The 13,694-nt window shown below is 47.2% G+C and overlaps 1 protein-coding gene across 2 annotated transcripts in view; it reads right to left on the bottom strand.

The window, feature by feature from the left end:
• GPC6 (glypican 6) overlaps positions 1 to 13,694 on the bottom strand; it is a 1,296,759-nt gene that overhangs the window by 2,254 nt on the left and 1,280,811 nt on the right. For both annotated transcript variants that reach the window (XM_075336760.1, XM_075336759.1), the window contains 2 exons: positions 12,130 to 12,266; positions 10,050 to 10,225 (listed from right to left, as the gene is read on the bottom strand). In XM_075336760.1, coding sequence (XP_075192875.1) covers positions 10,050 to 10,225; positions 12,130 to 12,266 — 313 coding nt within the window. The remainder of the gene's footprint in view (positions 1 to 10,049; positions 10,226 to 12,129; positions 12,267 to 13,694) is intronic.

Below are 13,694 nucleotides of genomic sequence, written 5' to 3' on the forward strand. Positions count from 1 at the left end.
AATGCCTAGTAAAAGACTACTTAAGCAAGCATTGTTGACCTTAGGGAGATCAACATATCCACTGCGGAGACACCATCACGTGTTTCTCAACGCAGTGATTCTAGAGCAACGCCCCCTGGGAAGTATGCAAATAAGAAAGCTGCGGAGACACCATCACGTGTTTCTCAACGCTGCCAGGAAACTAGCCAGGTCTTTCACCGGGAAGGAACAACCACGGGAAGGGCAGTCTCCAGTCAAGGAGACCACCTATACCAAACATGGTATCCATCCACAGACAGCCGTTTCGGGGTATTTGCCCCTCATCAGTGTGGAGTAGGAATCTGGCTAGTGGGGGCAATGCCTAGTAAAAGACTACTTAAGCACTACTTAAGCACCACTGATGAGGGGCAAATACCCCGAAACGGCTGTCTGTGGATGGATACCATGTTTGGTATAGGTGGTCTCCTTGACTGGAGACTGCCCTTCCCGTGGTTGTTCCTTCCCGGTGAAAGACCTGGCTAGTTTCCTGGCAGCGTTGAGAAACACGTGATGGTGTCTCCGCGGCTTTCTTATTTGCATACTTCCCAGGGGGCGTTGCTCTAGAATCACTGCGTTGAGAAACACGTGATGGTGTCTCCGCAGTGGATATGTTGATCTCCCTAAGGTCAACAATGCTTGCTTAAGTAGTCTTTTACTAGGCATTGCTCCCACTAGCCAGATTCCTACTCCACACTGATGAGGGGCAAATACCCCGAAACGGCTGTCTGTGGATGGATACCATGTTTGGTATAGGTGGTCTCCTTGACTGGAGACTGCCCTTCCCGTGGTTGTTCCTTCCCGGTGAAAGACCTGGCTAGTTTCCTGGCAGCGTTGAGAAACACGTGATGGTGTCTCCGCGGCTTTCTTATTTGCATACTTCCCAGGGGGCGTTGCTCTAGAATCACTGCGTTGAGAAACACGTGATGGTGTCTCCGCAGTGGATATGTTGATCTCCCTAAGGTCAACAATGCTTGCTTAAGAGATCCGTGAGGGACCGGGGCAGGGTTGGAGCCCGCTGGTACCGACACCGGAGAACCGACCTGGAAACCGTGCACAGAGGGGGTACTCGGACCCTGAAGCCAGGACCGGAACCAACGGCCTAGCTAATTAACCGATTGAGGGCAGGACTATAGGTCCTGTCCCAACCAAAGTCCCTAAAGCAGACAACCACCCACAGAGAGGGATGGGGCATCTGCCAGGGCCCGGTAGATCCCATGGGTCAGTGTCAGCGGGCACGACTCCCAACAATAGTACACCGGGAAGTCCACCACATCACAACACAGTGCAGAGGAAAGTGACACAGACCACCAGCTCGTGTGGGGGATCAGAGTACACCCGGCCATGGCGGTCGGCCACCAGCACCTTGGTTAACCACTGGACTTGTCTGATTTCTTTAACCGTGAGTAAGCTGAGACTCCTTGGTCTGACCAGGCACGCCGGCCCCTGCCATCACCGTCCCCTGCACCAAGTCACCAGGTCCCTACCGACGGAGGGGTTAACAACCAGCTGCCATCCCATCTGTCCCATGGGTGTCTCACAGCAGCAGCCGTGGTGCCATACTTCACCACACTTGGCAAATCCCGTACAAATACGTCCCCCTTTTATTTGGAGTGTCCACGTAACCCCTGGGTCCGGGGAATCCCTCAAGCCACACTGCGGGTCCGGATCCGAGCAGCCCTGCTGCTACTGACAAGGTGGTGGCACATGTGTATGGTCTTTAGTTCAAAACCATCAAGTAATAAAGTGCACAAAAATCCACAGAAAACCTGGTTTGATGCCCTTATCTCCCACAAACTGTTTTTGGTGTACATACTTGTCTTATATGTTTAGTAACAGTCCTGATTCTTATACTATATAACTTGCAATCAACTCTTTTTTTAAGTGGCCAGTGTTTCATCAGCATTCTGCCAGGACTATATGTGCTGCAATTTTGTTCACCTCATTTGTTTACCTTGCAATTGTCCAATGCGTTATTGTCGCGGGCGGGGAGGAGGGTGTCAGCACACCGCTTTCACCCCTTCTGCTCGGGTCCGGCAGCTGCTCAGTGGTGGCTCGAGCGGTGGGCCGGATCCCAGGGTTTCTCGAGCGACACTCCTCGCCCGTGAGTGAAAAGGGGGTAGTTGGGTGTGGGGATTGTTATAGTTCGTGACGCCACCCACGGTTGTGGTGATTTCACCACCGCTGCTCAATATGGGGATCCCGGGGATGGTGATGTGGAGCAGCCAGTTGTTGTGTCGCCCCTCCGTGGGTAGGGGTTGGTGATCCCGGGGCCCAGTGGGGTGCAGGGGCGCAGGGGCAGCGCTGTGCCTTGCGGCACTGAGGTACTCACTCAGCCAGTAAACACGACACAGTTCTCGGTAAACAAACGGCTGGTTGGACGGGTCCCTTGGACGGTTCAAGGTGCTGCGGTTCCCTGCAGTTAGCGGTGACGGTCTCTTCCCTGCACCTTTGAAATGTCTGTTTGGTAGCGGTGGATTCCCACCGGTTACCCGCTCCCCGACCGCAATCTGTGCCGGAGGAGCTCCACACTTTGCCCGCAGGCGCCGGCCCTGGGAAACTGGTGCCTTGGCGGTGGCGGTGTTTCCCCGTTGTGGTTGGACCTTTGCCGTCAATCAGGACTTGCTTGTTGGGGGATCTACGTCCCCTTCACTAACGGATTTAGCAATTTACAGCGACTCCAAGCCTTGCTGGGATCCGAAAGCCCCTGCTCTGGTGCTGACTGCCCTTTGTATACTGCTCCAGACCCCCGGATACACACAGCCTCCGTGGCCCTTCCAGCAACCTCCAGACAGTCCCACTGCAGATCTTCACCTCTGTCTGCTGACCTTGCTGACTCCGTCTGGGCACACAGCCACAGACTAACTTCAGGCTTTCTTTCTTTGCTGTCACTTCACTTTCACTTAGCTGTTTACTCTAGCCCTGTCTAGACTACTCCTTCACTCTTGCCCTGCCTGGGCTCGACTGCCTGGTTTCTTCCTGCCTCCAGAGTTGTGAGCTCCTCGGTGGGCGGAGCCAACCGCCTGGCCCACCCCCTGGTGTGCATCATCAGCCTCTGGAGGAAGGCAACAAGGATTTGTGGGTTAGCTGGTGTACCTGCAGGGAATGTGGGGTGCGTGTGTGTTGTTATCTGTGTCCCCTGGCTTGCCCAGGGCGACACATTCCCCCTTAGCAAAACGCAGACCGTCCTCGGGCTGCCCGTCCAACACCGGTTTTATTTTCCTTTTTGTTTTTCTGTAAAGGTAAAACGGTATAACATTATAAACGGTAAATTATATACATTTTTAATCAAAACTCTTCCCAAGACGGGAGGCACATTTACTTTTAACGTTACAACGGTGTACGGTCACGGTTTCCGCTCTCTCCCACCCAAGCAACCTGGCCCTGATGCTGCCCCTAAAACCCAGGCAGCACCCCTTGACCCACAGTCCAGCACAAGTCACCCGAGCGGGATCTGTCCTTGCCCTCCAGAGGGTAGCCACCGGTTCCTTTGGTGGCTGGGCCCTAGCTTGCTCTGCTCAGGGCCCTCCCTCCAACCTGCCTCTCCGGAGGCGGCATTGCGGAAACGGTAACGGTACCCAACATATTTACAAGCCACTTAACGTTTGTGGTGCCCTGCAAGTTCACGGGCTTGTCCATGGATAGTCCTCCATGCAAAACTTAAACGGTCCCCCGGGGACAACAGTGCCGGCTCCTGCCGGTTGCAAATCACAAAGCAAATCAGGTGAAAAACTCGGTATCATTTCACTTATCATTCTTTCAACAACTTTTTCAAACAAACAACAACAACTTCAGTGGTGGTCCCAACGGGGACGGTGCAACGGGCATCCGCTGCCCTACTCCGGTCCTTCTGCTGCTTCATCCGAGGGAGGGGGTGCAGAGCTCACCTTGCTCTCCGGGCTGCCCTTCAGCTTTACATCCAGGGCAAACCACCCCCTCTCTCCGCAGTGCCGGGTGTAACGTACCATGTCTCCCGGTATGAGATTGCGGCCAGGATGCTCCTCGGGCAGATGGGCATTCACATCCCGCCGGGCCACAAACACCTCGGCCTCCAGGCCCGGTTCGTATATGAATCCGTAGCCCCGGCGGACATCAAATCGCCTCACCTACCCCACGCAGAACGGGCCCCGGACACGGAAGGTCGCTTGCCGCAGGTTTTCCTTTTCCCGAATGGCTCGGGCCACCAGCTCGGCTTTCCTTCTCTCCCTCTCCGTGATCTCCAGGCCCAGCTTTGTCGGCTCCCTGTCCCAGTATGGCGCTGCTGCCAGCTCCGGCGCACGGGTTGAGCCCCGCGGGACATCCAGCACGTTACCCACTGTCAGGAAGGTGGGTAGCGTATCCCGCGGTGTCATGGCCTTGGGCGCTGCCTTGCAGCAACAACCCGGCGCCACCTCAGCTGAGGTGTGGGGGATGGGCACAGGGGCTTTCCGCGGTTGGGCCTTTGGCTCGGAGCGGGCCATCGGCTCCGGCTCGGGAAACTGTTCGGGGACTGTCTCTGGCACAATCTTCGGGGCCTTCCAAGGCAATGCCTCCGGTTTGTTACGGGCTCCGGCTACAGGTCGGTCCGCTGGGGCGGACGGGCTGGGTATCGCTACCGGTGGCGGTGGTAGCGGGCCTAGTGGCGGGGTCACAGCCTCCGAGACGGGTGGCGAGGGAGGCAACGGGGGGAGAGGGCTTGGACCGGGTCCCTCAGCCGCAGCGACCGGGACATAGGGGCGTGGGTCACTCACCCTCCCTTCCTCCGCTTCCTCCTCGCGTCTCCGCACGGTGGCTATAACGTCCGCCATGTCGGTCTCCCATTCCTCCAAGAGGAGCTGCATCTTGACCTGCAGCCTTAGGTGGAGCTGCGCGGTCCGGATCTCCACCCACGCTGCGGTTCCCGGTGCGGGGGCCACGGTGTTTCGGGACGGCATCCACATGGTATCTTTCTGTCTTTCTTCCAGTAACGGTGTGCTCGCAAGGTCCTGGCGTCCCTGCTTTTATATCCGCGACTACATGCCGCCAGCCGCCATCGCGTCCCCCTTAGCTCTTTCCGGCCCCTCCTCTCTCGGGACGGAGTTTTGGCCTTCGCGCTTCTACTGCTCGAGAAGACGCTCGAGCGGGAACTTTTCGCGCCAAAGATGGCGGCTTCTGAAATTTTTCTGCCGGATGCCTCCGGCGGTAACAAGGCGCACCTCTACCTGACGGCAGAGCGGTAGGATCCTGTTCGTGACGCCAAGTTGTCGCGGGCGGGGAGGAGGGTGTCAGCACACCGCGCTCACCCCTTCTGCTCGGGTCCGGCAGCTGCTCAGTGGTGGCTCGAGCGGTGGGCCGGATCCCGGGGTTTCTCGAGCGACACTCCTCGCCCGTGAGTGAAAAGGGGGTAGTTGGGTGTGGGGATTGTTATAGTTCGTGACGCCACCCACGGTTGTGGTGATTTCACCACCGCTGCTCAATATGGGGATCCCGGGGATGGTGATGTGGAGCAGCCAGTTGTTGTGTCGCCCCTCCGTGGGTAGGGGTTGGTGATCCCGGGGCCCAGTGGGGTGCAGGGGCGCAGGGGCGCAGGGGCAGTGCTGTGCCTTGCGGCACTGAGGTACTCACTCAGCCAGTAAACACGACACAGTTCTCGGTAAACAAACGGCTGGTTGGACGGGTCCCTCGGACGGTTCACGGTGCTGCGGTTCCCTGCAGTTAGCGGTGACGGTCTCTTCCCTGCACCTTTGAAATGTCTGTTTGGTAGCGGTGGATTCCCACCGGTTACCCGCTCCCCGACTGCAATCTGTGCCGGAGGAGCTCCACACTTTGCCCGCAGGCGCCGGCCCTGGGAAACTGGTGCCTTGGCGGTGGCGGTATTTCCCCGTTGTGGTTGGACCTTTGCCGTCAATCAGGACTTGCTTGTTGGGGGATCTACGTCCCCTTCACTAACGGATTTAGCAATTTACAGCGACTCTAAGCCTTGCTGGGATCCGAAAGCCCCTGCTCTGGTGCTGACTGCCCTTTGTATACTGCTCCAGACCCCCGGATACACACAGCCTCCGTGGCCCTTCCAGCAACCTCCAGACAGTCCCACTGCAGATCTTCACCTCTGTCTGTTGACCTTGCTGACTCCGTCTGGGCACACAGCCACAGACTAACTTCAGGCTTTCTTTCTTTGCTGTCACTTCACTTTCACTTAGCTGTTTACTCTAGCCCTGTCTAGACTACTCCTTCACTCTTGCCCTGCCTGGGCTCGACTGCCTGGTTTCTTCCTGCCTCCAGAGTTGTGAGCTCCTCGGTGGGCGGAGCCAACCGCCTGGCCCACCCCCTGGTGTGCATCATCAGCCTCTGGAGGAAGGCAACAAGGATTTGTGGGTTAGCTGGTGTACCTGCAGGGAATGTGGGGTGCGTGTGTGTTGTTATCTGTGTCCCCTGGCTTGCCCAGGGCGACACATTATCTGCCCTGAACTGATATCCTGCCTCTGATATCACTACATACCTTTTGATAACAAGCAGAAAAGGAGCAGGTGTATAAAGGATTCCCCAAAAAAGTATCTGCTACTCTTGTCAGTGTAATTCCTACTTACATTAGAAAAACGCTTTACTCCTTCTTTGATCAGAATTAGTCTCACATTACAATTAAAAATTGAAAAATGTGTCTTAGGTACTCAGCCATATCGTCCCTCCTCTTTCTCACTGTTGTGTGTCTGAAGAAGCCTTCCTGTTCTTTGTAGTAGGATAAAATATTGTTAAATCTCTTGAGCTTATATTATCAAACTGGCCATTGAGAGATTATTTCTTGTCCTCTGCGGGATTTCTACAAGATTGACCCTTTTTAGGATCATACGAAAAATGCTGCAGACTATCGAACAATGAAGGAAAATATATTTCTTGTTTAACTTAGTCATTCATTTCTAGTTTTCGCGTTTCTTTATCACTAATTATAACTATGCTACTCTTTTATCTAGCTAATACTAAACCAGTTTTGATAGCACTATGTCAGACAGCTTATAATTTTTCCTGGGTTTAATGAGTATTTCCGACTATGGTGTAAGATTTTTGCCATCAGGGGCATAGTGGACTTCATCTCCCCTCCACTCCCTTTCCATGGAGATGTGACCACCCAGGGCTCATCCACCCTCTGCCAAATAGGCTGCTTTTATGTTAAAGAGGTTGTCATGAACAAAACTATATTTTAATCAGTATATCTGATACTAAAAAAATCCATCCAAGGTCTCTTTCACGTCAATAAAAAACACACACGTTTTTCACGGACATGTTGAAAGTGCATATGGCCCTCTGTGTGATGTGATTTTGACATGTGTGTTCTCCGTGTGCTATCTATGATAGCACAGGGAGAGCAGGAACGTTTTACTCACCTGTCCCCGACACTGCTGTCCATGGTGCTCATATCTCCCACGCTGTTACTTCTGGGTCCGCGGTGCAGTGAATATGCAATGAGCATAATGAGCGGGCCTTGAAGCAAGTGAGAGCAGCACCAAAGACTGCAGGGCTGGAGACAGATAGAAAATAATTTTATTTCACAGACACGTGTTTTCTCCGGTATGTGTCACACGGCTCACATCACACGGACAACACAGTGGTATCAGTGGTGCTGGAGAAAAACGGACTTGTCTCTGCACGGAACACACTGACACATGGACACAAGGTCCATGAGAAATCACTGATATGTGCGCAGACCCATTGATTTTAACAGGTCTACATATGTCAGTGATTCCGGTGCATATTAAAACGGCATCATATTTATCGGAATCACTGATGTGTGAAGGGGGCCTAAATAAGGGGAAAAGAATGAAAATTTCTGGCGCTATCTCAGTGTAGTATTAGTACTCCAATGATGAAATCTGTGAATATATACACTCACCTTTTGAGATATACAGTAGGATGCTAGTCCCGTGGCCTGAAGTGGATTTTTCCAGTACATCCAAACAGATGAAGACAATGGAAAGGTAGAATATCCAATAGTACTGCTACGTTTGGCTTGGTTGTGGGTGGAAAAAGGAATCAGAGTGTGCCAGGATCAGCAAAAAACAAAGTGTTTATCAAATTTATTACAAATCTATAAAAAACATATACGGGTATCACAGACAAACTCGTGGCGCAAGACTGTCTGTAGTACTTGTCTATCTTTTTTATAGATTTTTAATAAATTTATTAAACAGTTTGGTTTTTGCTGATCCTGGCAAATTCCAATTCCCCCCCCTCACCACAAAGCACCGAGTGGCGCTACTATGGGATATTGAACCTTCCTATAATCAATAGATCTTGAAATAATAATACGATCCACAATTGGATGGGTTAATTTTTTTTCCTGCGTCCCTGCTATATACTGTGTAATGGCCGTGTCTGACCATGCATGGTTTGAATATACCACTATAACCACAGTTACAATGTAAGAGGTAGTAATTAATCCAAAAAACCACCTGATTCAACACCTCTTATAAAAATATACTTTATTCAATATTCTAAAATCAGAACACTAGGGATGTTCTCTCTTACTACTCTAAAAACACATGAGGATAAGGACAGTTGTGCATGTGCCAAACAGTGTTCAACCCACGCCAAAATTCAGCTCAGAACAGATGGTTTGTGAGGGATAACAGGGTTCAGAGGTTCATATCAAGGTGATGCTGTATCACATATATCCTGTTTATTCACCCCTGTTCATCCTCCCGGGGTCCTCGACCTCTGTTCCTATAATATTCTCACCCTCACTCTTATAGCAGTTTTAGGCGGGGGTGCCCATCACCAGAGTGATAACATATAGTGCAACATAGGACCACATTAAAACAACATAGATCGTGCGTTAGTTTCAAAGGTTTCTCCTATATCAATATAGATCTGTTAGGTAGGAGTCAAGAGGCCCACTTAACTAATGGACCCTCTTTGACTCTCCCGACGCGTTTCTCCCCCCCTAACGCAATATAGGGGATCCTCAGGGGACCAATTCTGATATACTGCATAAAATATCACACACAGGGAACTATTCTTGATTTAACAGCCAATCGGTAAGAATTATCTGATGTATGGCTTCATTAGGGGAAGTTTTGATAGACCTCTCCGTCACTCCTGAATAGTCCCTCTTAATGTATAGCGGTAATTTGGGATTTGTCTACCGGACGACTTTATGTCCACTCAAACAATACCAGCATTCAGGGCTGAGAGTCCTGTCAAGGAAATCAGGCAGTACACAATGGAACAAATCTGCAGTTATGCTAATATGTCTGTACACCCCCTCATAGACCTGGATCAGGGCTGGCCACAGTAGGTCCCTGTAAGGAAAACCATATGCAGAGAAGGAGGACAATAGCTCCCTGTCCTACGAGTTTATCAGACAGACTCTTTTTCAATTGGATTGCTTGTATTCCCGGGTAGTGAGCTCCACCAGCAAGGACTGTCAGTCCCGAGTCTCTGCTACTCTATGACGCTGGGAGCTCACAGCTGATCCCTCCAGGGTGGACGTAATGTGGTCAGGTCGTGGTCGTCATCACATGGTTTGAATATACCACACATCCTGGACAAAAGAGTAAACAAAAGAGAGTATAGAGACATTACAGAATGGGAATTCAGCTGATGTTTTACCGTGAGGTAAAAAAGATTGAAAAATAGGAAGGGAAATGTTTTACCTCACAGAAAGCATCAGATGTGACTTCCTCACCTACCCAGGTGATGTTGTATGATCAGACCATGTCCCTGTTTGATCAGACACGGTCATTACACAGTAGATAACAGGGAATATTTATAAGTTTATCTCAACATAGGAGCTTTTTATTTTAATATTTCCAATTGTGGAACTTATTATTATTCCAAGATCTATTGATTAAAATGTATTTTGTCCATGGGACAACCCCTTTAATTATGAAATTATACTTTTTTTGCTTTGTATCTTCCTTTTGTGTGAGGTAAAAACTGCACTGTGTATTCCTTACCTGTGTTTTCCAGGGATTAGTTACTATCACAATATGAATGAGGCCATACAAGTAGCAGAAAAGGGCATTAAAATGAGTAATTTCTTAAAACCGCACATTTTGTACATAAAAACTTCTACAACTTACTTGTATCTTGAAAGTTAACATCATTTCCAGTGAGAGCATTCCTCAGCTTATTTGTCATTGCTCGTAGTGCCATTATTTGCTGTCTTACAAATGTGTCCGGCCTTGTGATATCTACATCCACCTCCGGGTTATTGATCTGATTTATCAGGCCATCCGTCATGACTTCAGGCAGGTACCTGGAAAGTCAAACTGTAGTTAATTTCATAAAAGTCAATTTCTAAGGAAACGCAGTTCTGGAAGACAGAATCCTGCCCTTCTTTTTCAAGGATTTCTCATGTTGGCAGCCATTCTGTCTCGGATCACAGAAGTCAGGCCTTGTCTCGTAGGCCCCTTTCTTCATTTTTCACAGGTTTCTCAATGTAGTAGAGAGCTAGAGACAAGTCTATTTGAGTATTACAATAATTTCACAGCAGTGCTCTTGTAAAAAACGACATAAAAAGATCTAATTCTCTGAATTACTGTAATCTGTGGCTGCAGTTTAGATTTCAATGGCTGGGTACTTTTTTGTTCTTTTTAGAAATCCATGTACTTTGTCCTCGTCTTCTTTCATTTTCCCATCACACAGGATGTAAAGAACATTAATCTGTATGAGATCACTTATCGCTGTTGAGCTCTCGGCTGCATTTCATGAGAGCGACACAGTTCAATATCATGAATAATTTGTCAGCATGAAAATTTGCAGCATTAAAAAACATCTAATAGATTAAATGCTATAATAGCACTTGATTGAATGGGTTTATTTTTGCATTATGCTGCTTCATAATGCTTGTTTTCACGTCTAATGATGAACTATCTCTTTTCTCAAATATAATCATCACTAATGTTAAAATAGACCATAGGGAATAAATCATCTCAAGGACTCTATACTATGTGCAGCTGGTTAAATCAGTGAAAAATGAGTCTTTTCCTATTGTTTTTCAAGCTTGAATTTTTCCATTTATCAGTTTTTACTTTTTGTATTTTGTTGGTCGCTTTCATCAGTCATACGTTTTTTTACAGACATTTTTAAGCATGTACTTTATTATATTTTAACTGAATCTAATTGATAATGTTAAGGTATATAATATTAAAGGAAGGAGATGTGAATGTATGGAAGAAGCAAAGTACTTAGTTTTCCTTTATTGATCTAAGGAATAACACCAGGCATAAGTCAATTACTCTGGAAAGGAACATTTCATCCTGATCCCAAATAAGAAAACTGGACAAACATCCATACACATACTGTACATTTATCACAAACATTCTGATTTTGTTAGTACTGTATCATTTTTCAAAAATACTTAAAACGAAAATCCTTCAATCTCTATGCCTCTTTACTGACTGTGAATATTCCACTGGCAATTTTGCTTTCATATTTCAGAATCCCAAGGTGGTCAGTTAGCTAAAGATGTAGTACATAATAGATGCATTTAAATGATAAGTTGCTTGCATGTAGATAAAGATCATGAGGGAATCCTTAGCAAATCAGCACTTTAGCGTCCATGGGATCAGTCACTCGCATAAGGACAGATTCAGGGTCAGCTTTCTCATTTACCATCTGGGACCATGCACTTAATTGTAAATTGCTTAAAAATATTGTATTGTATAGTAGTTCCTGATAAAAGGAGCCTGGAGATGCGTGAATCCAACTGCGCTGCTGTGGGTAAAAATGAAGACTCAGACCAAGGTGGTTTATTTACGTGTTTCGAAGTGAAACCCCTCCTCTTCCTCAGAAAGGGACCAAATTAATTTGGTAATTTGGTTTCTTTCTGAGGAAGAAGTGGGGTTTCACTTAGAAACTCATAAATAAAGCACCTTCTCATCCAAACCCCGAACTGGACCTTCATTTTTATTCACAGCAACGCAGCTGAACCCACGCTTCTGCAGGTTCCTTTTATGATTTTCTTCTGTCTTAGAGGCTCGTGGATCTTGCAGCAGCTGTCATTGCTTCTATACTGGTTGTGTGCTCCAAAACCACACAAAGTGAGCGGATAGCTCTCCTATTTACTTTCTTTATTTAAGTAAAACCATATTGCGCTGTTTTTCCACAGTTTTGCACATATTAGATATTGGGCATTATAACGATATTTAATGAAATTACCGAGCTTTGCTGTGACCGTTCCAACACTGCTCTTGATTGGACTCTGCTCCTGTTATTCTGTCTTCCTTACAGATGGAATGTGGCAAAGTAGACCACATTTTCTTTGAAATCTTCAACCTGTCTTTGATCTCTGTGACCTGCAAGTAAAGATAAAAGTGATAATTGGAGCTATAAAATAAATATATTATAGTTAGAGTATATTCAAACACATCAGTCTTTATATTTTACAATACAAAATGTATGAAGAAATGTCTTTAAATCTGCAGAGACCAGTGTATTTATTTCTATGACCGTGACCAAATAGTTGTATAATATTGATATTCAAATGTGCACTTCATGAGTTCAAAAATAGTTAGACAGCACATGATGAGTTCAAGTTTAGTCAATGTCCACCCATCCAGCCTGACATACAGCTACAGCTTGTACTGAGTAGTGTGAAATCTGAGCAGCAGGAGGAACACTGAGGATTTGTCATTCAGGCTTGGATGGGTCAAAGATTGAGTGTAAATGTTTAATAGGATTAAGAGTACCTGGATGAGACTTTAGTCACCATGTCACCACAGACAGTGACTACAGACTTCATAGATAAAACAATTGAATAGATAAACATGGGTGAAAGTGTTGGCACTATTGAAATTGTTCCAGAAAATTAGGGGGTTTTTTTTCCAGAAAATGATTGCAATTACACATGTTTTGTTGTCTACGTTTATTTTTGGTGTATTGGAACAACACAAAAAAAGCTGAAAAAAAGGCAAATTGGGCATAATTTCACAAAAAAAATCCAAAATGAGCAGAACAAAATTGTAGGCACCTTTCCGAAATTGTGGATAAACAGCTTTGTTTTAAGCATGTGATGCTCATTCAAACTCATCTGTGGCAAGGAACAGATGTGGAGAATATGAAACTCAACCTGAAATCAGATAAAAAAGGGAGAAGTTGACTCAATGTTAGTAATATGTGTCCGTGAGTGCCACACTAAGCGTGGAGAACAGAATGAGAAGAGAATTATCTGTGGACTTGAGACCTAAATTGTTGAAAAGTATCAACAATGTCAATGTTACAAGTCCATCTCCATAGATCTTGTTGTTCCTTTGTCCACAGTGCAACATAATCAAGAAGTTTACAACCCAAGCCACTGTACCAATCTTCCTGTAGGAAGTGAACGATAGAGAAAAAAATGATGGAAGGTTGCAACACAGGATAGTCCAGATAGTAGATAAGTAGATAAGCATCAAGTTCCAAAGAAGTTCAAGCTGTCCTGCAGGCTCCAGGTGCACCAGTGTCAGTGCAATCTATCTGTCAACATTTGAATGAAGATAAAAGCTATAGCAGGAAACCAAAGAGGACCCCACTACTAACACAGAGACATAAAAAGCTAGAGTGCAGTTTGCCAAAATGTACATAAATAAGCCAAAATCCTTCTGAGAAAGGACGTTGTAGACAGATGAGATCAAGATAGCGCTTTTCAGTAAAGGACTGTTTACCGAAAATGGAATGAGGCCTACAAAGTAAAGAACACTACAGTCAAATATAATGTAGGTTCAAAGATATTTTGGGGTTGTTTT

The sequence above is a fragment of the Anomaloglossus baeobatrachus genome, chromosome 2, assembly GCF_048569485.1.
Source record: "Anomaloglossus baeobatrachus isolate aAnoBae1 chromosome 2, aAnoBae1.hap1, whole genome shotgun sequence".
Classification (NCBI taxonomy): domain Eukaryota; kingdom Metazoa; phylum Chordata; class Amphibia; order Anura; family Aromobatidae; genus Anomaloglossus; species Anomaloglossus baeobatrachus.